General features: G+C 41.0%; 1 protein-coding gene across 4 annotated transcripts in view; it reads left to right on the top strand.

Annotated features, from left to right (window-relative positions):
- Nucleotides 1–20,961, top strand: part of PIAS2 (protein inhibitor of activated STAT 2) — a 33,671-nt gene extending 12,710 nt beyond the window's left edge. For 2 of the 4 annotated variants that reach the window (XM_062599112.1, XM_062599111.1), the window contains 12 exons: nt 1,585–1,669; nt 2,331–2,381; nt 2,500–2,590; nt 7,369–7,503; nt 10,203–10,308; nt 10,915–10,988; nt 11,891–12,051; nt 12,653–12,786; nt 13,307–13,478; nt 15,693–15,832; nt 17,629–17,666; nt 19,077–20,961. In XM_062599112.1, coding sequence (XP_062455096.1) covers nt 1,585–1,669; nt 2,331–2,381; nt 2,500–2,590; nt 7,369–7,503; nt 10,203–10,308; nt 10,915–10,988; nt 11,891–12,051; nt 12,653–12,786; nt 13,307–13,478; nt 15,693–15,832; nt 17,629–17,666; nt 19,077–19,259 — 1,370 coding nt within the window. In that variant the 3' untranslated portion in view covers nt 19,260–20,961. Of the gene's footprint in view, nt 1–1,584; nt 1,670–2,330; nt 2,382–2,499; nt 2,591–7,368; nt 7,504–10,202; nt 10,309–10,914; nt 10,989–11,890; nt 12,052–12,652; nt 12,787–13,306; nt 13,479–15,692; nt 15,833–16,323; nt 17,605–17,628; nt 17,667–19,076 lie in introns of those variants that run through there. The other 2 variants (XM_062599113.1, XM_062599114.1) reach the window with 2 other exon arrangements.
- The last annotated feature ends 577 nt before the right edge of the window (nt 20,962–21,538 follow it).

Below are 21,538 nucleotides of genomic sequence, written 5' to 3'. Positions count from 1 at the left end.
CAGTTCTCCAGGACCTTTCAAAGATGATGCAGAGCAGCCTGGCAATAACATCTGCCAGCTCCCTCACTGCTCATGGCATATACAAGGAATGGGCTCTTTTGATGTTGAAAATGTATGAGCGTAGCTGAAAATCACTTTAACTAATTTGTGAACAAATTTAGAGACGATGCTGCTTTTGTTTAATATTTTTTAACTTCAACCATCCACAATCAATGATTTATTAGACTTGGTGGATTGAGAAGCACAGAACTTGTTCATTCTATGTTTGAGAATTAAGGATTTAGGAAGCAAATATGCAGAGTAGGTCAAAGAGCTAGGAATATAGTCTGCATCACTGTGGCCCTTTAAAAAGGCTCAGCATCGATATTTTTATACTAATATGATTACATAAGGGGGGGTGTAGATGTGGATTTTTGTTTTGACTCTCCCTCAATTCAGTGAGAGAAAATGCGGTCCTTTAAAAACGTACTAGAGTACTATTTTGAAATATAAAATGCTGCATGTGCTGTGCATGCATCCAAACATGGTGTAGTGCCTTTGAGTTGTTTGAGGAAGGTGGTGCGTGTGCTTCACTTGGATTCTGTTTCATGTTTGTGTCCTTCCTGTGTGTGTTTCGGATGGAGGTTTTTCTCTTCTCTGAATGTTGAAGTGTACCATGACAGTGTAGCTTTTTCATAGAATCATAGAATCAGTAAGGTTGGCAGGGGCCTCTGGAGATCATCTCATCCAACCTCTCTGCACAAGCAGGGTCACCTACAGCATGGTAGACAGGGTTGCATCCAGGTGGGCCTTGAAGATCTCCAGAGAAGGAGACTCCACAACCTCTCTGGGCAACCTGGTCCAGTGCTCTGTCACTCTCAGAGGGAAGAAATTCCCCCTCACGCTCAGGCGGAACTTCCTGTGCTTCAATTTCTGCCTGTTGCCTCTTGCCCTGTCACACGGGACAACTGAAAAGAGTTCGTCCCTGTCCCCATGACACCCTCCCTTCAGGTACTTGTACACACTGATCAGATCCCACCTCAGTCTTCTCTTCCCCAGGCTGAAGAGGCCCAGCTCTCGCAGCCATTCCTTGCAGGGCAGATGCTTTGACCCCCCACTGGGGGTCCTTCCCTCCCTTCCTCCCCAAAGGCATGGTTACCTTTAGCTGTTTTGAATTAAATAATTTCCAGCTGTCCATTAGTAACCTCTTATGCACATTTTCCTCTTACTATCTCAATAGCTGTCAACATCTTGTCTGTTTGAACCCCCCCCCCCAGTATCCAGTGTTGTATTTTGTCTTGCGTTCTTCTGATGATGTGTGAGAACTCTGGGAAGCTTCAGCTTATCCTTCCTCCCTCTGAGGATTACAATGCAGCTTGCCAAGCTTCTTCATTACCAAAGTGTAATGTGATATTAAGCCGTCTGAATATAGCTGAATGAATGATCTGTACCATTGCTTTCCTGTTGACAGTTACAGGCGGTGCAACAAGAAGTTGATTATATTCGTAAGCGATGTGTGTGTTGTTTCAGGAAATCTCGGTTGTGAATCCTGTGTTAGACTTTAATCACTATGGTTAAACCTCTTTTTCTTTCTCTCCTTTTCAGTACAGAGCAGTATTCAGAGGTTTCAAGAGAAGTTTTTTATCTTTGCTTTAACACCTCAGCAGGTCAGAGAAATTTGTATTTCCAGGTAAGTGGGAAGGGTGGCACTAGTGTAGATGACTTTTTGCAAAGCTTCAGGAGATTTTTTTTTGTTGTTTTTTTCGTATAGCTTGTTTTGTGTATGTATGCATCCCATAAGCTTTCAGGTGTGGAGGAGTAATCCTGACAGATGTTATATGGGGTAAGAGGCTCTTGTTGTCTGGAATTAATCTGCATGGAAGTTATGTGCAGTTGGGGGCAATCCTGCACCAGTAGGGAGTTAAAAATTACTCAGTTTTAAATAATCATGGCTGTTTGGAGGGATGGTAAGCTTTTCTTCCCTGGATGTTTCCTGGCTGGGAGAATGGAAGGCTGCTTTTTCCTCCTGTCCCAGGATTCATGTTATTGTAAGAGTTATGGTGTGACCCAAAAGAATTCATGGGATTTGGTTCTTCCTGGTAGTGTCATAATTTATTGTGACTATGAATAGAGGATGATGACCCTAAAGTTCTGCTTAATTTGCAGTAGCTAAAATAGTAGAGGCGTTGCCTATAAGACTTGATAGCTTTATCTTAATTCAAAGAGGGGAGGAGAAGGAAGAACAGAAGTTTAGTGATATTGGGCCAGGCACGCCAGTTCTTTCTGTGTATGACTGCAATGTGAGATTTGCGGTCTAAAAGGGTATTTCTCTTTTCCTTTCTTTGTCACAGGGACTTCTTGCCAGGAGGCAGGAGAGATTACACAGTCCAAGTTCAGCTAAGGTATCTTCCTAAGTGTTTTCTTATACTAAGAGTTTGGATTACATTAGTCAAGTTATATGTGAACTGTTTTAAATGTAATGACACTTGAAAATGACACATCTTCTTTTTGGGGATATAGGTTATGCCTAGCAGAGACAAGCTGCCCTCAAGAAGATAATTACCCTAATAGTTTGTGTATTAAAGTAAATGGAAAGCTGTTTCCGTTGCCGGTAAGCTTGTTTGTTTGCACTTGGTGACGTATTTGTCTTTTTCTTTCTTTTCTGTGTATTGTTAGCTTGCTTAAACTGTTAGCTCTCTTTCTATTGCTAATTCTCTCGTTGTTGCTGTTAAGCGTATGGTTTGTGCATTTGCTGTGCAAGTTGCCCATTACTAACATTAATCATGTTACAGTTGCTTAATTGTATTTCAGCCACATGCAACAAACCTGATCTGTTGCAGTTAGGACAGAACAGTAGCAGAAGAAAACAGCATCTGCATGGGGGATGCTCCTCGTAAATCTTCATACTGAGTTTATTTGATGTGATTGACAGTTGCCTTTGCTATTTGGGCTATGTGGGTTCATGTATTGGCTTGAGTCCCTCCTTGTTATGAAGGAATAGTATTTACCTTTAGTGTGCGTGTTTGTTTGCTGTCCTATATCTGTCTAGTTAGAGACATATTCAGAGTGGGGCTGAAGAATAGAAAAGTTTTAGGGTTCTCAGCAATGGCTAATGCTGGAGCTGAAAGTTGTTAGCAGCTGTAAGAAACTGCAGGATGAAGTGTCTGTAACTTTTGTACAACATGCTAAATCAGCAGAGTAAGTAAGTGTTTAGACAGGGTCACCCCAAGGTCTAAATATAGATGAAGACAAAAAAGTGAACTTATGGGGGGGGGGGGGGGGAAGGAGAGAACCTCTGGAATGGGTATCCTCTTCCGGTAGAACAGGGCTGCTTTTGCAGCCTGTTCCAAAATAGTTCTGGAAGGAAGAAGATAGATGGAAGCACAGAGTTTTTCACCAGTATTGCTGAAAAACACTGGATGGGGAGAGAAGATGGGAAACCTTGTTAGCAGAACGCTTGCCTTCTCAGCGTGTCAGCTCTGTGGGATCTTTTTCCTTTCTGCACCACTGTGACTCTTGTTTCTGTTTTCCTTAAATGACTATCCCTAACTTTTTTCCTACTTCTTTAAACATTGCATTGCTATCTTCTCTCTCTTTAGTGTGCAAGAGGATCTCTTTTTCTTCTTTCATATGCTTTCTGGTCATTACTTTCTGCAGATGTAAATCAGGTTCTTTGTGATAAACTTCTGGAATTTCCTGACTTCTGCAGATTACATCCTCCTTTCTTTAAGCATCCCATCAAAAAGAATTGGATCCGTTATCTTGTGGATGTCAATGTTTGCTGGTTCTGTCTTGCTAAAACAGCTTATATCTTGCCATGCTATGCTGTCCACTTTGTATAGTGTGTCAGTCTCAACCTACCTTAGCTGTGAACTTGGATTTTTGCTTTGCTTTAGATCTAGATCCTACAGGGTCTTTCTGTATATCGCTAAAGCTGATTCTTTCAGCAGAGACTTTCAGTGAGAGGGTGAATAGATGACTCTTGGAAACCTCCTCCCCTTGAGTGCGAGCTGAATGACAGATACAGCTTAAGCCTACATGCTGCTGCAGGCATTTTTTGTTTCCTCTAGCCTGTTGGTTTGGTCACAGATTGCATCCCTCTAGTGGCTCTTCTGCAGGATATGTAAGATAACCATTTGCCTCAAAGACTGCTATCGTCTAACTCAGAAGTGAGGCCTGCAGTTGATCAGTAATGCCCATTTGTTTTGCCAACTTGAAAAATCCTTACGTGGCACCGTTCTGGCTTTGCCTGGAAGAGCAGTTGATAGCTCTGCAGATGTCCGAATTCCTGTTGCTCTCTAAGTTGCGTCCTTAGTTGCAGTGCTTATCAGAAGCTTCAGGGTAGTGCTGCCAGTGTGCCGATACTGCTGCGGGTTGTGCCAACGTGCGTTGCAATAGCGTGTTTCCCTGAGCTCCAACAGCTAGCTGTGTTCATCTCTTAAGTACTTGTTCTTACTTAAAAGAAAAGTAGTGCTTTGTATGCTGGTGTCTTGGCCAGGTTTTGTGTGTAATGCACTACAGCAGCTGATTGTCCTGTTTAGTTCTCCTGTGGCAAATGTAGACAAAACAAAAACCATCTAAAAGACTTGTTTTTCTTCCTGGGGAGCCTCCATAGACCACTGTTCTCTTCTCCTTTGAAAGAGACCTAAACCTCTCAAAGCAGGCCACACAGAAGAGCAATCAAACTTCCTTTTGATACCTTTCTGGCTGCAACAGACACAAGATGCACAGAGGAGTTAAAGACCCAAATAACTTTGGCATATGCTAGCCACTAGAATTGGCAGGCTAACCAGCTGCTGCCAGGCGGCGCTGGTTGTGTTAGGACACTCTTGCTGGAGCCTCAGAAGGCCAGGAGGGGAAGGTTTTTAGTGTGTTCTAGGAATACAAGATCAAATCTGTCCTCCAGGTGATTGCTTTGTGGAAGAAAACTTCGAAAGCTTGACTGGAATGAAGCATTTGAGTTGCCAAGTCTGTTTGTTAATTTAAAAAAAAAGAAGAAAGTTGGAAAAATTAAGGAAACTTTTTTTCTCTCTTGGGAGTGAAGTAACCTCAGTCTAAAGACCAAGAGTAAAGAACCTCATGCTGTGACCAGTCTAGTTTGTATGAGAATACTCTCCTGAATATTGCAAAGATGCTGTGTTGCTCCGGATAAGCTCATTAAAGGGAACCATGATAGTGAAAGGCCCAGCCCACTGCAGCAAAAACGATTGGTATTTATATTCCATAAATTGCTGCAGCTGTCATGTCTGATTAAAGAAATGGCAAATCATTCATTCTTTCAAACATGAGAATGTCAGCAGTCCTCATACATCTGCTGCCTCCGTATTCTGTGATAAAGCACGTTCAGAAAGATTCCTGCTAGCAGCTATGTCACTTGTCATCTGGGGCGAGAACTGTTTTTAGAATTCTTCAGCAGTTGCTGTCCACCACTTTTGGCCAGACAAAAGATCCAGAGGAAAATCTGTATTTTCTGACCTAGTGTGGCTTCTTGCCTTTGGAGTCGGCACAGTACTTCAAAAGAGGAAAGTAGCAGGCAACTTGAGAAATACTCACCTGGTGCTATGTGAAGATATTCCTAAGTACCCTTCTCAGAGCTAACAGTTCAGTGAAGCCTCTAGGTTATCAACATACCTAGACTTTGAAATCAGTTGAAACAACAAAGTGTTAAAAACTGGAAGACCAAATTAGTTTCATGCTGAGATGTGTGACCTACTATTGAAAAAGGTGACGTGATATGTGTCCTGTGCTGGCCACTTTGAAGAAAAGCAATCTGCAAGAAGTTCCTGAGCAGGTTCCCGCAGAAGTCAAAGATCTCAAATTGGCTCTACCAGAGCAGTGGTCTTCCAAATTGTTTTTATTTATGTATTGTTAGACGGACATGGTAACACATCCTATGTGCCCTGTGCGAGACTTGCTGATAAAATAACATACATCAGTGATTGTCTGCTACTTCTGATTTTTATTTTCTGACTTGACTTCTTTTTCAGTAATTCTTTTTTGAGTGTTAGGTTATGAATATGTGGTTTTTATTCTCTGGGTAAAATGATATGCATGTATACCTGTTTTTAAAAATACCTTTTCTAGGAGAGTTTCTGTCATAGAACAGCACTGTCTTCAACTAAACAAAATCTGGCAGTCTGTAGTACTCCTGTGCCAGGCATAGGGTTCTAATCTCTTGTTGACATCCTTCTGATAAAAGATAACTTTTTTTATAGAAGAAAATGTTTTTTTTCCTCTCAATGCACAGAGCTAAGTCTATTGGTAAGAAGTGTAGGGAAAAGAACAGTATGTTGTGGTTAAAACGATAAAAATCTCTGCTTTGAAAACAAGATTTGACAGTGGCTCTTCGTCATCCATCTCTTTGATTAGCGAACCTGCAAGAGGGGACTTCAGACTTTGTTTGAACTTCAACAGGAACTTGGAGATAAATTCTATTGGGAGTGGCTTGTTCTTGTAATGACAGACACAGGACAAGATGAATAAGCTGCAGTTATGCCAGGTGCTTTCTACGTAGCACAGGTACTTTCTGCTCATGATATGTGAGGGTGTAGGCTTGCCCAGAAGCAGAAGGGGCGCCAGATGGCTTCTGAATCAGGTTGTAAACATACAGAGGGAACAAGACTGCAGGGAGAACCTGTCCTGAGTGTGAAATTCTTCAACAAAGCCTAGAAAAAGCTGTGCAAATAATACCTGGTTTATTTTGCTTCTGTCAACAGCAAGAAACAAACAAAAAAACCTTATTACTCTTCTCTTAAATACAGCTGATACTTGAAGTGCAGCTCATCTTCAGGGAGCTGGCCAGAGTGCAGGTGATGGTTTGTTGCAGATGGTGCTAGCTATAGTTGATGCAAAGGCAAAGCAAAAGCCTTACAGTGGCATCTTTTATTTTAAATTAGCACTTGGACTCTAAAATTCAAATAGTGACTGTATCTAAATAAGATGCGTAGCTCTTGGTATGAGATTGTGTTGTATCTCTTATATATATCACTAAATTTAACCCTTCATGACTTGCTGCGTTCACCTATCATGAAGGTTGTCTTTGTGGGCTTCTGATCTTTGAGGGGTGTGGGGTGGAGGGAGGACAAAACATCAACATTGCTTTTTGCTCTTATGGTATATTCACTTGGACCAAAACTGTGTTCTTTTCCATTGTTTCATCATTTCTGTAGAATTACTTTTAGAACCCCAAATGCTGTGAAATTGTGGTTCATTATTGTTTTGGACTGTCAAAGACTGAACTGAATACTGACTTCAGTATCCAGTCTAGAGAACCTCTAGGCTTACCTGTTTTCCACAACTCTGCCTAAAGCCAGCAAGTCTCAGTTTCAGCAGGTTCCAGAGTACACTGAGGAGAGTTGGTAACGCTTTCACTGCCCTTTCTTCCCACAGGGATATGCTCCACCGCCAAAAAATGGAATTGAACAGAAGAGGCCTGGACGCCCCTTGAACATAACATCTCTAGTTAGGTTGTCATCTGCAGTGCCAAACCAGATTTCCATTTCCTGGGCTTCTGAAATTGGAAAGGTAAACTGTATTCTGTGAATGTGGACAGTAGACTAAATAACCTCACCTGGTGTTCCCTTTCTCCCCACTTCCTGATGTTGCTGGCAATGCATATGCCAATAAGTGTTTATTAATAAGTGTATGAAGTCATTATGAATTCCAGGAAATAAAGTAAGCTCTAGAAGCGTGATAATTTACAGTTCATATGTAAAACTTCCCTGCAGTATTCACATGGAAGGGGAATATGGGTTCTTAGGTTCCTTTTAAGTGTAAAAGCTTTATAAGTAGATTTGCCATTGGGGATTGCCTGAAATGTATGAACATGAACTGTGTGTGTTAAATACCCTGAAATCTTTTGAATCTTTTGGGGGAATAAATGGTACCAAACAGTTTGAGCATGACAAAGTAACAAAAAGGGAAGCCTGCTTTTTTTTTTTTTTTTTTAATCTTGATGGTGTAGTAATATGAAAATAAGGTTATGTAGCCATATCTTCAAAGGCATGTTTCTCAACATCTGTTGGAGCAGACTTTTTAAAAAAGGACCAGATGTGCCAAGGCTGTGGGAGTATGGCCGTATACACTTATTTTTGAATTTCCTATTTTCTAATCAAATGACAGTGAGTAATTCTACAAAACCAAATTTAACTTCCTATGAAGAACTGGTTAATAGATATTTCCATCTTCATTCTTTTGAAATCCTCCCCCCTACATCCCCTGACAAAAATAACCTGAATTGATTAAAACTACACTTGCAAATGAACCAAACCCAAGTGGAACTTTCAGCTCAAAGCTCTTAAATGACAGGTTGCTGGGAGGATTTATTGGGCTGCTAGTGTCAGCTGGCCCAGGACTTGGTGGACCTTGGACATACTTGGTCAGACTTGTGCTTATGCTAGTGTTTGTAATAGAGAACATGTTGCTCAGATATCCTATGTTGCCAACTGAGTACATTCCTCTGAGGTGTTGGATGACTTGAAAGGAAGAGCCAGCTCCTCAAGTGCAGATGAGGGGGGAAAAATGGAGAGCTGAGGGGAAAAAGAAGATGAAAGCATGTTTATAATGCAATTTTAACCTTCATGGAAAGCTGCAGTGGGTGAAGTGCATGCTAGAGTTCAGGTGGCAGGAGATGGGGAGTAGGGTAGTGACCGAAACGGGATACCCATTGCTTTCTGGGGCCTGTAGATGAATTGCTTTTCAAAATGTAAAGTTGCTAATCAGAGTTTAAATGGAACTGGTCTTTAGAATGGCTGAACGACTGCTTAGATGCTCCTCCCTCATGGTTTAATAAGGAGAGAAGGCAGGGAGGTGTGGTGGCTGCTGCTGCTTTTCTTTCTTTCTTTTTTCTTTTCTTTTCTTTTTGGTTAGGTTTAAGTAGTTCTTTGCAGCTGTTACTAAATAGTGGATTAGGCATTCTTCAGTCTGGCTACTTTTATCAGTCTTTCTGGACTCAATTATCAAAAGAGCTTTTGACTTTTAAAGTGAAAGGAAAGCTATATGAACTGGGCATATGTTTCAAAGTAAGACCGCAGCATGAACTTATTATGAGATCTATGTGTCATGTATGTATATATACATATGAACAAACAAGCTTTAAAAAACTGAGAAAGTTCAAAAAGGGGATGAAGGGCAGTGTTGACAGTCAAGCTCCTCTAAAACAGAGCAGGGGTAGAGATCTAAGTGATTGCCTGCCAATCATAAGGCACGAGAGCCTTGAAATGACCATGGCGGTGTGTGTGGCCTTAGCTTTTTCCTGCTGTCCTCATGCTCGCTCTCTCCTGCATCTGCCAAAATACATTCCCGTGCAAGCAAATAAGTTGGTGGTGGTCCCATCATTTCTCCTTGCCCTGAAAAGGGAGTTCTGTGGTTCAGAGTTGATGCTCCACTCTTACTCAGAGAGCACACGTAGCAAACCTTGACTCTTCGTTTAAATGAAGCCATTAAGCGGGGATAGTGCGGAGCGTCCCCAGGCTCCCCTGGTGCAGGGCTCTTGCCATGTATTTGACTGGTTTCTAGGTGTGTCTGTAAAATGAAGTGCTTTGATACAACTGAGCAGTGAGCATTCAGCAGCAGATCCGTTTAGGCTGCTGTGGCAGTGGTCCTGCTTGCCTGAGAGGCCGCTCGCAGCTGGTTGGGCAAGTCAGGACTGTGCTGGTGGCAACACTTGAATGATCGAGCAAAGCTGCTGAGCAAAGGAGGCATAAATCCAACAGAGTTGGTCAGGCTTGAGTCTAGACTTCATTCTCTAGGCAATAAATAGTGCAAGATATGACCCTCCTTTTTAAAATAAAACAACCCTCCCCTTTTCCTACAGAATGGTTTCATGTGTGCATTAGTAACTGTATTTGCTGATCTAAGTAAGAGCTGCTTTTCCTACAGTGGCTAAGGAGCAGCATGGTGGTAGCTGTTCGTGTGCTTAAATTTTTGGGTGGTACCTAGATGTTAGAGTGTGTTGAAAAGCTCAAATTGTTTCTCAGTTAGATCACAACTGGAGCAAGACAATAATTGGACTTGGTTAGCAGAATGATTCTGGCAGAATGTTGGACTTTCACAGTAATGAGGTCACCTGGTAATACTATTCTAATACAGCTAGCAAGCAGGAAAACTGGTGCAGGTTTGTTTTTACTGTATGCTAGGACTCTTGTAAATATTGAGCTGTTGCTGTAGTTGGAAGTACTCTATTAAGTAACTTATCTTTTTTTTTTTTTTTTTTTTTTTTGTAGAATTACTCCATGTCTGTGTATCTCGTTCGTCAGCTTACTTCAGCTATGCTTTTGCAGAGGTTAAAAATGAAAGGTATCAGAAACCCTGATCATTCCAGAGCACTAAGTAAGTCAAATCAATTTTCCTATCTATGTTTATTGAGGACAGGTGTAGCTCTTCAGAACTAGCAATATTCAGCAGACTTGCAGCAGTTTGGGGATGAGAGGGAGGAGAAAAGCCCCTGCCCAGAGCAGATCAGAGGTTCCCTTGCTGTTGCTGAGCTGTTTCGCACTGATTCACTGTGCCTACTACTGCAGGGACCTACACCTAGAGGCTACGCTGAGGTGTTCTCACAGGAACGCCGGGACACCATTTGCTGTGGAGGGCACAGCAAAAGATGTCCTAAATATCCGTATTATCTTCACTTGCATATGATGCTGTTATTCCTGTCTTTGTACCACCCTTTTATTTATCTCCTTGTATGTATGGATGAGTCTGCTCTACCAACCGTAGCTCTTACTGCATCTGCCATGCATCAAAATACTCTTATGACATGCCATGTTTGCTGGTTGCCTGGAAATAGTGAAATTACTGTTAACTTGGTATTTGCTATGAACAAGTTTCCTAGATGCTTAATTTTTTAGGTAGATGGAAACATTTGTATACTGGGGAATCAAAAATAGCATTTTAAATAATGGAGATTGTGTGTAACTTCTTAATTTATTTTAACAGTTAAAGAAAAACTAACTGCAGATCCTGATAGTGAGATTGCCACAACCAGTCTGCGAGTATCTCTGATGTGTCCTGTAAGTAAGGCTGGAAATTTAGTATACAGATCTATGTTTCCATCTTCAGTTTAGAACTGGGCTGATTTCAAAAGGCCCTGCTTTTCTAATTGTTAAATGGGTTTTGTTTATATACTGCTTCTTAAATATAAAATATGGGGGAGAAGGGTGCATGTACAAGCACCTGATTGTAGCAGCATTCAACCAACTGTGATTTAGAACTATGAATGCCTCAACTTCAGTGCAGTCAGAATCAAGTTGCTATGTACATGTGTACTGAGATTTTTTTTAAAAAAAACAGTAATTGGGCAGTACTGAGGCACTGAGACTATCTGGATAGGGTAACGGATTAATTGAAGGGCACAGTGAGAAATAAAATGTAGATCTTTTATACTACCAACTATTGTAAAGGAAATTAAACTGATCAACTTGCAACAAGGAAAGGCTGCCTTGATTTCTCTTCCCAGGTAGAAAGTCGTTTTACATTTGTGACTGGTCTGTTATGTCATGTGTTTAAAATAGTTGCAATGCCAGTCTGTCAAAATTTAACTGGAGCTCACAAAAAAACCTTTAAAATAATTGGCTAAAAGGAAATGATAAAGTGGGTGCTGCCGTAGCTTAGTAGCAAAAATAAAATCCTAGAAATAATATGAATACCATACTAGTGCAGGCTGCGGCAGTCTGCTTTGAAATGTTGCTGGTGGATCTTGACTCCTTAGTAAAAACTGAGGGCTGCTTTAATTGTTCCTCAGAGTGCCCTGTGTGCTTCGGTAGAGTGGGTGGGCAGGCACAGACCTGTACACTGGGCACCTCAGTGGTGAGATGAGACTTAACCTCCCCGAGGGCATCTGGCTTCATTGCTAGCCACCAGGGCCTACTTAGCTTTCTGCTGTTTTGACACTCTTTTAATACATCTTCTGCAGCTGGGGAAGATGAGACTGACAATCCCGTGCCGGGCTGTTACTTGCACACACCTGCAATGTTTTGATGCTGCTCTTTATCTTCAAATGAATGAAAAGAAGCCTACCTGGATTTGTCCTGTCTGTGACAAAAAGGCAGCTTATGAGAGCCTAATATTAGATGGGTAAGAGACTGGGTCTGCTGATTACAGAATTACTTTTGTGAAATTTTTTCATGGTGTACTTGATAGTTACTGTTGAGACTTGAGATTTAGCAATTTCTAACTACTTTCTTCCTCAAAATATGTTAGGCTGGAAGGAACCATTAGAATCCTTTAGTTACTGTGTAACAAAGTAGGTAAACTCATGTCCTAAGTGCATCATTAAGCTTTTGACATACAACCTGTCTCCTTTGGACAAATCTAAATATGACATCTAGGGATGAGATAGTATCCCCTTTACACAAACCTATTACTATTAAGCCTTTGGACTTAAGTTTTAACTCAAACCATGTCAAACTTGATTTAACAGCTGATGACTTCTGCTTGTGTACAGAAGTCTATGAATTGCAATAATGTTTGAGCTGAATATGGGTAGATTGTGATGTTTAGATTTATGCCCATGGACTTCTGCAAAGACTGTAATTGGAGCCCTTCAGTAGGGGGAACTAGGAGGAGAGTAAATGCTGTGGTTCAAAGTTCCTTGTAATCAGCTTTTCAGCTGTTTGTCTTTCACTTAGCAAAAGACTGGAATCAAAATCAAAGCAACTTAACCTTTATTTTTCAGACTCTTTATGGAAATCCTAAATGAATGTTCAGATGTAGATGAAATTAAATTCCAAGAAGATGGTTCATGGTGTCCTATGAGGCCTAAGAAAGAAGCTGTGAAAGTCTCAAGTCCACAGTGCACCAAGATAGAAAGTATGTGCATCTGGGTACTGGTTGCAAACCCACAAAAAAGCTTGATGTCTTGGAGACTTCATTGAAGCTAGGATAATGTGTATGGATAACACTTTGCAGAGTGTGTGTGTGTGTGTGTGTGTGTGTTAACAATTCTCACCCTTTCATTTAAACTAAAAAGGGGGGGTCCTATGTTTAAAAGTGTGCATGTGTTTGTGGTTTTTGTTTTTTATAACACTTGCTTTTTAAAAATTCTAAAACATTTAAAACTTTTTAAATTTAAAAATTTAAATTTAAAAAAATTTATTTAAAAAAATAATATATTTTTAAGGTCCTTAAATTGATGAGTGAAACTAAAAGCTTGTGCTTACTGCTCTTAACATGACACTGCTGCTAGTAAAACTGTTTCTGGACCCTGACATCCTCTGTAGTGGCAAGGAAGATTAGCTAAAATGGGTTTTAAGAGATTGGTTCTGTTGTGAATTGAAACTGTTGCTGTCAACAGCCTTTAAGCAATAATGACATTTTACTTTCTTTTTAGGTTCCAGTGTTGTTAGCAAGCCATGTGCTGTGACAGTGGCCAATGAAGTAAGCAAGAAGAAAGTTGATGTTATTGACTTGACAATAGAAAGCTCCTCTGATGAAGAGGAAGATCCACCTGCCAAAAGGAAGTGCATATTTATGTCTGAAACACAAGGAAGCCCAACCAAAGGGTTTGTCAATTTTAAAGTTAGTTGTTATTCTGTAATGTCTCAGATAAACTGATATGTATACCAATGGACTTGCAGTCTCTTTGGGATCCAGGTTCACATCTACAGAGGAGAATTTTTAGGCCTCTCTGTGCAGAAGGTTGTATTGATACAGTACCTTTGTACAGGCAAAACATTATTAAATAGTTTTACATCTCTCAAAAGGCTTGCGCTGTTGCTGTGTTTGCAGGAATGTTTTCCCTAGAAAAGGAAACAGATCAAGCTGATAGACAGTATTCTCTTGAGGAAAGCTGATTATCCCTAGTGCAGAAGCCTTACACATTCTTGCTAAGTTAATGTCTTAAAGGCTTTTCCACAGTCTGTAATAGCCTTTGTCATCTGCTCTGGCTGCCAGGAACTAGGCTGTGCTGCACGTTGCATCCATCTTGTCAGTCTTGGAAGGGAGGCATGCTGCTGTTTCGAATCAAAACATGAGTTTTTCTTCATCTTCCTGTAAACACTGGAGTGTCTTGGCTGTGGTTATTGGTCAATTCTGTGCCACCTTCCAAGTCCTCTGTGAGCAACTTCATCTTTGTAGTCGAGTCTGACTCCTCTAGGGCTGACTAGCTTTACTGTTGTGCCTTCCTCTGTCCCAGTTCCGTGCAACGTGGCTAGTTGCTGCTTGTGGCTTCCCGTAAAGTTGTTGCTGTTACCCCACAGGGGTAAGAGAGCTTGCCGGGTGCACAGCCAACACAGCAAGGAGAGAGAAGAGCACTTGTTAGGCTCGCTAGCAGTCATAGATCCACAAGGGATTCCAGGTGTCAGTGATTAGTAATGGCTTGCTGGTTAGTCCTGCTTGCATGTGAGATGTGTGTCTGTCTATCAGCATAGTGGCTTGTGTCTCTTTATGAAAATAACAGACCTTCCGTTCTGCCACCTGTTGAAGTGGTGAGCAGGTATGCTGCATCTGTAGTCCACAGGAATGTATGGTCTTTGGCAAGCAAATAGTTGGTGGTCTTCAACAATTTTCAGCAGTGATACCTGAGGTGCTGTTGCTTGTTGTGAGGACTGTGGAGAAGTCCTTCTGCAAGAGACTCTTTTTTATAAAACAAAATAGCTACAAATACATCTGTTACTGAAGTTTCAGAAGGCACCAGGACTGGCTTCCATAATCCTGCTCCTGTGTTTGTGACTGATGGCTATATGCAACTATAATTGTAGAAGAACTGAGTTTTCTTGTGTATCTGTTACTGATGTATCCTTTTCTTACTGTTTGAGTGTGAACATGGCTTGTTTTTCTTCTTCAAATGTAAGCCTAAGACAGGCTTTTGGTGAACAGCTCATCTCCTGTAAACAATCTTGCCTGAATACTAGGCTTTGCAAAATTGTGGGGTGTCTTCCTGTAGGCAGAAGCTACATAGACCGAATTGCTTGGGAAAGGATGGTCCAAAATGCAGGTTTTGAAATTAGAAGTAGCCAAATGCATCAGTGCAGCAGTCTGGGAAGAAAGATGTGATAAAACTCACTGCTGGTGGGCTGAAGGGTGGGCTGAAGGGAGGGACACCAGACATTTGGGAGCAGGACCGCTTGGGTGGTTTTCACCTGAGTTGGGAATTGATGAAAGATTTATGTAAATAGCTGGGTGCCTGAATGCCTAGGATGTATTCTTCAACAGTGCTACTAAACATCAGTCAAGGTAGGGAAACAGAAGGGTTTGACGGGCATTCCAATGTGCTCCTAGATAGCTGACCTTCAGCCTGAGTTTGGAGTTTAAGTAGCAACAAGTTTGATACTTAATTTTGGTAATCTGTGCTCCAGGGGCTGAGTAATGGTCAGTCGCCTCCTTGGTGTGACAGGTTAGCACTGAGGAACAGTGGAGAACTTTAAACGAGTGCCCTCGTCCTGGCTCTGGCTAACAGCCCATCCCTCCCAGGGTACTCTACAAATACCACTTCTGTTCCTGGATGGTAGTGTTATAAATGACTCCAGCACTGTACTTTGTTTTAATGCCAACTTGCTCTTATGTCACAGCTGCTGTTGAGAGCCAAGATACGGTCATGTTATAATGAAGACTGTTATCAAAGAGGAAATTAGAGTGGAGTACTGTGTAGTGAGTAGCCACACTATAGTTGTGTTGTAATATAGTGACTTTGTGAATGAGAGTGCACAGTGGTGCATAATTTCTCTTCTGTAACTAACGGCCAGGTTGTTTGTAATTTCCCATGCTGTTTGAAACAGGGTTCTCATGTATCAGCCATCTACTGTAAGAGTGCCCAGTGTGACAACGGTTGATGCTGCTGCTATTCCTCCTTCATTAACAGACTACCCAGTACCATTCCATCATCCACCAATATCCAGTATTTCATCGGACTTGCCAGGTAGGTGGTGACTATTTTTAATGCATATTCCCACAGCCTTATTAGTTTGTGGGGTGGGTAAAAATTGAAGAATTAACTCTTTTAACGGAACAAGAATGTAAGAAGTACTAGACTAAAGCAATGTCTAGATAAATCTAGTAAAGGCAAGTTATCCAGCTCTTTTCAGTCTCAGATTGCTCTTCAAAACTCTGGTGTCAAAAACACTGCTTCTGGGCTATACCCTCAAATCGGCATTTTGGTTATGGTGGCCAGAAATGCTTTCTGCTGTAGTCAGTTAAGACTTTTTATGAACATCTGATTGTTATGTGTCATAAACTTGAGGGAGAGTAGTTCCTTATTTTTGTTATAGAACTGGCACTAACTCATCCAGACCCTAGATAGAGAGAAATTCTGCTAGCTGATTCTATTGGTGGACTCTGTCTAGACTGTATGAAAAAGCTTAAGGTGAGCTACAATATGTAAGCTGACCTCTATTGACTTTCTTTACCTAGACATACCCTAAATGCCTATGATGTATTCTTCAACACTGCTGCTAAATATCAGACAAAAGGTGGGGATACTGATTATTTTCTACCCTGGCTCCTTCAAAAGAACATTGTAGATAGGGACTCTGGGGTTTTCCACGAGCTTTAATGAGCCCAGAGCCTAGGAAATGGTGACTTTAACAACAGGCATCAGACTGGACCTCATGTAGTTCCCTTGCCCTGTTCTATTGCCTGTCTCCATTTCTCCTCAGCAACACTTCTGGCCTCTCTTCTCATTTTTCAGCATCAGTTTGGCTATGAGATGGGTATCATTCCCTTCATTTCTCTGCCCTCTTTAGTTCCATTTCTGCTCCCTCCCTCCACTTCTTCCTTGTCAAGAAACCCATTCTCTTCCCAAATTGGACAGCAGAGTAACCTGAAGCAACTGAAGTTTAGAACCATTTTGCTCATCTCCATTATCTGAAGTCCTAGAATGTCATAGAAGGAGCTGTGAATTGTGTAAAAGCAGCTGAGTTTAAATATCCCTTAAAAAATTCCTCTTATGGAGGAGGAGAGATGCTGCTGTCCAGAACAGATTTGACAGTGAGGGGAGAGGGAGGGAGTAGGTTTATTGCTTTCCTGTTGACATGGCAAACAAGGCCAAGATTTAGAAACAAAGCAAAGGCTATGATTTCTCATTATCTTCATATTTTTAAACATCATGCCCTAAATGCTTACACGTTAATAGTGTATAATATGGACACTAGTTGTCACTGCTCTCAGAGGATATACCTTGAACTACTTGTAGTTTCCTCTTCTTCATTCCTTTTATTTGTCTAGACACAAAACGGGGATGATATTAGAAATGTTTCCTTATTGGCTGCCCATGGGTGGAGGAAGAGACCTGCTGCTTGTTTTTGGACTTGTGCATGTTGTGACTTTACTTCATTCCAGCATCTTTAATGTGATGACACTCTTCATGTCCCAGTTTGGCCAAGTCAGGTACAATATGCAGTGAAACTTGCATTATGAACCAACAGCTCCAACTGGCAACCTCCATCTAAGCAACCATACTGAACCACCCTGCAATATCCTGTGAATAATACATCATTATGTCATTTTCATTCTTAAAAAGAGCCACTTGTACTAGATAACTCTTTTGCTGCTGCCTGAAGTAGTCCTTGAGAGTGGTGTGACAGTGATATACTTCATTTGGAAACTATAACAATTGCAAAATTTATTCTACAACAACAAAGTTCCTTAAAATTTTATCACCATTAAATGAATAGAAAAAAAAATGCATCCATTATCTTTTCTTTTTTTTTCCTCTAGGTCTGGATTTTCTTTCATTAATCCCAGTTGATTCACAGGTATGTTTCTGAACTGCAGTGGGGCTTAATTTTTAAATGTTTTTCACAATGTGCTGTCTTAAGTAACTGTCAGGATGCCATCACTATCCATATCACGTTTGCAATCTACTTGGTTTGACTTAACCACAGAGCAGAAGAACATACATTTCTGCAAATACAGTTGGTAATAGAGTAAGGATGAATTCAGGGAAGATATACTTCATATTCACGATAATAAATCCAGGCACAAGAACTAAAGCAAATACTTGCATAGCACTGACTTGGATACAACCATCATGACCTTTGTGCTCTTCTATTGTACATCCGAAGGCCAGGCTTTGGATTATATGGAAATTTCCTAAGTCAAAAGTAACTAGTTGGTGCCTCTCCTGTCCTGGAAACACAAACTTTAAATTACAAAGTTAGGAAAAATGACTTACTGTAACTAGATTCTCACAGAGAGAGGCCTTAAAGAAAGGGAAATATCAGCTCCATAACGAAGACAACAGGATCCGAAGCTGACCTTGTATTTCCTCTCTGGGTCTATCACTAGAAAACAGGAGTAATGGGACTTCACTGTAGCTGTCCAAGGGGGAAATACCAGAAATCTATTCATAGAGAGACGTCAGAAGGTCGTGCAGTGCTACAACATGTCCTTACTGGACAGTTCGAACAGTTCAGGCTCTGTTCCAAACATACAGGATTCCAAACATATATATTCTACAATTGGAATCCCCACAGTAAGAGAAATTAAGATTTATTTAACTATGGGGGGGGGAGGGAGTCTTTAAATAATAGTCACTTCCTCTGTATGCTTGGCAACCTTTCAGTTTCTAAATACTTGTGGTGTTCAGCTTTACTTTGAAAAGGCTTGTCTTCCATCTGGGGAAATTTAAATTATTAAAAAAAAAAAAAAAAACTTAATCAGACTTGCAGTTCATCTGTTAAGTGTTTAGAGGTCTGCATGCAATGTTGCTGGCAGTGACGCATGCCGTGAAAGTGGTGACTAGTACAGCTGCTGGCATTTCAGAGGAGGAAGTTACTCCGATCTCTGAACTAGCAAAGAGTATTCTGTTACCTTTCAGGATGAAAGGAGCCTGAAATACGTAATTGTGCCCTACAACAATGAGGAGTGTGAACAGTCCACAAATGCTTTTATTAATTGTGGTCATGATGGTATTTCCTTATGTGCCAGTAAATGCTGAAGCTAACCACTTACTAGAAAATGGGGAAGATAAGCAAGAAGGGTTGCAACTACCATCTCTGCTTGCTTCCTTGCTAGTTTGTGGAACTCTGGTTCATACCATGCATGTTTTAATGACATTTTGCTAGTAACTTGTTTTGTGCTTGTTGTAGGGAAGATGTATCTTCAGAGCATACATTTCCCTTGTGCAGTTAGTCTCTTCATTCTTCATTGTTTGTTTCAAGCAGTACTGTCCTCCTATGTTTTTGGATAGTCTCACCTCAACCTTAACAAGCAGCACGCCTGGCAGCATCATCACATCAACCAGTCACCACGAGAGCAGCACTCACGTTAGCTCCTCGAGCAGGAGCGAGACTGGAGTTATAACCAGCAGCGGAGGCAGCGCTCCCGACATCATCTCACTGGACTGAAACAAGCGGCAGCATGGGACTCCAGGAGAAATAGCACAGCTGCTTGTGTCTCGAACTGCAATGTCTTGGAAGTTATTCCAATATTTATTGAAAAGATTTGCCTTCTGAAAAGTGGAGTAAATTCATTTACACTAAGAACAAAAGTGATTAGAATTTTTTTCTTGCTCATTAAGTAGCTGGTAGAGAAGAGGCCCTTTCAGAACCTGTTTTTACCCTTTTGGCTTGTTCTGGGAAAACTGATGTTTTTGTTGCTGGATGGAGTCCAAAAATGGTTTTTAATTTTGTTGTCAGAACAGCAATAATGTAAAAAAACCACTTTTTTAAAAATTAAGATAAGGCACTTAACTACTCTAGAACAACAGCCTGGACAAAGGTGCATAAGTGTATGCATTGGTGAATCTTTAATACTTTCAGTGGGGGCCTGTAATAAACTTCATTTAAGACAATGAAGCTTTCTGAAATAGCCATGTGTTTTATACTTTTCTTGTTCCCTCCTGACCTGGAAGGTATGGGAAGCCTCTGTAAAGGTGTTGGCTTTCTTCCTGATTTCATGTTCACAAAGGCACCAAAATCCTAAACTGACTCTTCCTCTTAATGTTCTTGGGGCTGGGAAGGGGACAACCTATCTATGCAAACCCTGCATTATACAAAGTGTGTACTGTCACTCCAGAACTATGATGCTTCCCCCCTACCCAAAAAAAAACCCCTCCATGCCCTCTCTCTGCACCACTGAGCTCTAGTTGACTCTCTCACCTGACAACTTTTCAGAGGTGATAAGAACTGCTTGGATTATAGAATCATTGTTGTCCTTGCTGTAAGTGCCAGCCCACATCTGATGAAGTGCATGCTCTGTAGGGCAGCTGTAAGGAAACAAAGTCTCCCTCTCTCTCATACTCTATCCAGTGCAGAATTGTTTTCTAGGGTGCTTTGCCCATGGCTTCCATCACTTCAGTAGCTGCAGTGTCCTGTTTGGGAATACTGCAGTTGGACTTGTTGTAGTGGGGACTTGTCTTTTTGGAAGACAAAATGCTGTAGGTGCATGCTCTTCTCACCTAACTAGAACTACATGTTTAGGATTTTGCAACACACTGTTCTGTATTACACAGCCATCTAATTGTGGCTTTTCTAGTCAGACCGACTCTGCTGCTTTGTTCTGTGTATGCAGTGTTTCCTCACACATGCATGCGCACACTTCTAGGGATAACCTCCTCAGTGCCATATGTGCAAGAGGTTAGACCAGGAAAATCAAATCACCTGCACAGAGCTGGAGTAACAGTTTGTCTATATATGTTGACACAGCAACTTTTCCAAGGGTTGTGTTTCTGTTGAGTAACTGTATTTCAAATTATTCTTTTCCCTAGTTATCACCTTTCAGTTTTCTCCAATCTTCTGTTCCTTTTCTTTAGTTCTTTAGTCTGAGATATTTGGTGCTTTTTGTCTTCTGTTACAGTATTTGAACTAAATACATGGAGAAGAAATATTGAAGCAGGATGTACTGTGTGTTGTCTGCCCTGTACTCCCATCCTGAATGCTGCATTTCTGTTCCTCAGTGCTTGTCTTCAATTCACGTTGGTCTTATTACTGCACCTACCCGTTGTTCTCCTTTCCTCCTCTATTACTTTTTTCTACCTGTTAAAATGATCAGGGTTTTTTCAGCATGATTTATTCTTAATAAAGCCATGCTACTCATGAGTTTTTCTGCCTAAGGGCCTGCAGCTGATCAGTGCTTTCTGCATCACAACTGTACAGTTACCTGAACAGTAAGAGTGCTGAGAGGTTCAAAAGCCATTCTAAATAAAGTGTTTAAAACTGGTATCTGTTACTGAAGATGCTGTTTGTACCACTAATCAGAATCTGACACAGGCACTTGCTAAATTGCCTGAAGGGATGCAACAGTCTCACATTAAGTCAGAAAAGTTTTATTATTTTTTAGAGCACTTGTCCTGAAAAAGTAAAACAGTCCTGGTAGTAAGATTTCAACCATATTTTATAATAAGCAAGTTAACTACTGTGCCATGCTACTGGTTACTTATCAAGCTTAAAGTATGGGCACCCAGCCATCGCAGGCATGACTTCAGCAGCTGCCTTCATTCTTGGACCTTACAGACCTGACAGCAGTGGCAGAAGCAGACTTAGGGGTCTTGAGGGGACTTCCTTTTGGGAGACAGCTAGATTTTTTCATAGGCAGCAGCAGTAGTAAGTATTAGTGTAAACAGTGTAATTCTACTATTACACCAAGGTACACATAGGAAGTATTTATTAGTCTTATGTAATCCACT

This window comes from Rhea pennata, chromosome Z (genome assembly GCF_028389875.1).
Source record: "Rhea pennata isolate bPtePen1 chromosome Z, bPtePen1.pri, whole genome shotgun sequence".
NCBI lineage: Eukaryota > Metazoa > Chordata > Aves > Rheiformes > Rheidae > Rhea > Rhea pennata.
Note: the sequence above shows the minus strand (reverse complement) of the source record. Positions and strands in the feature narration are given on the sequence as shown.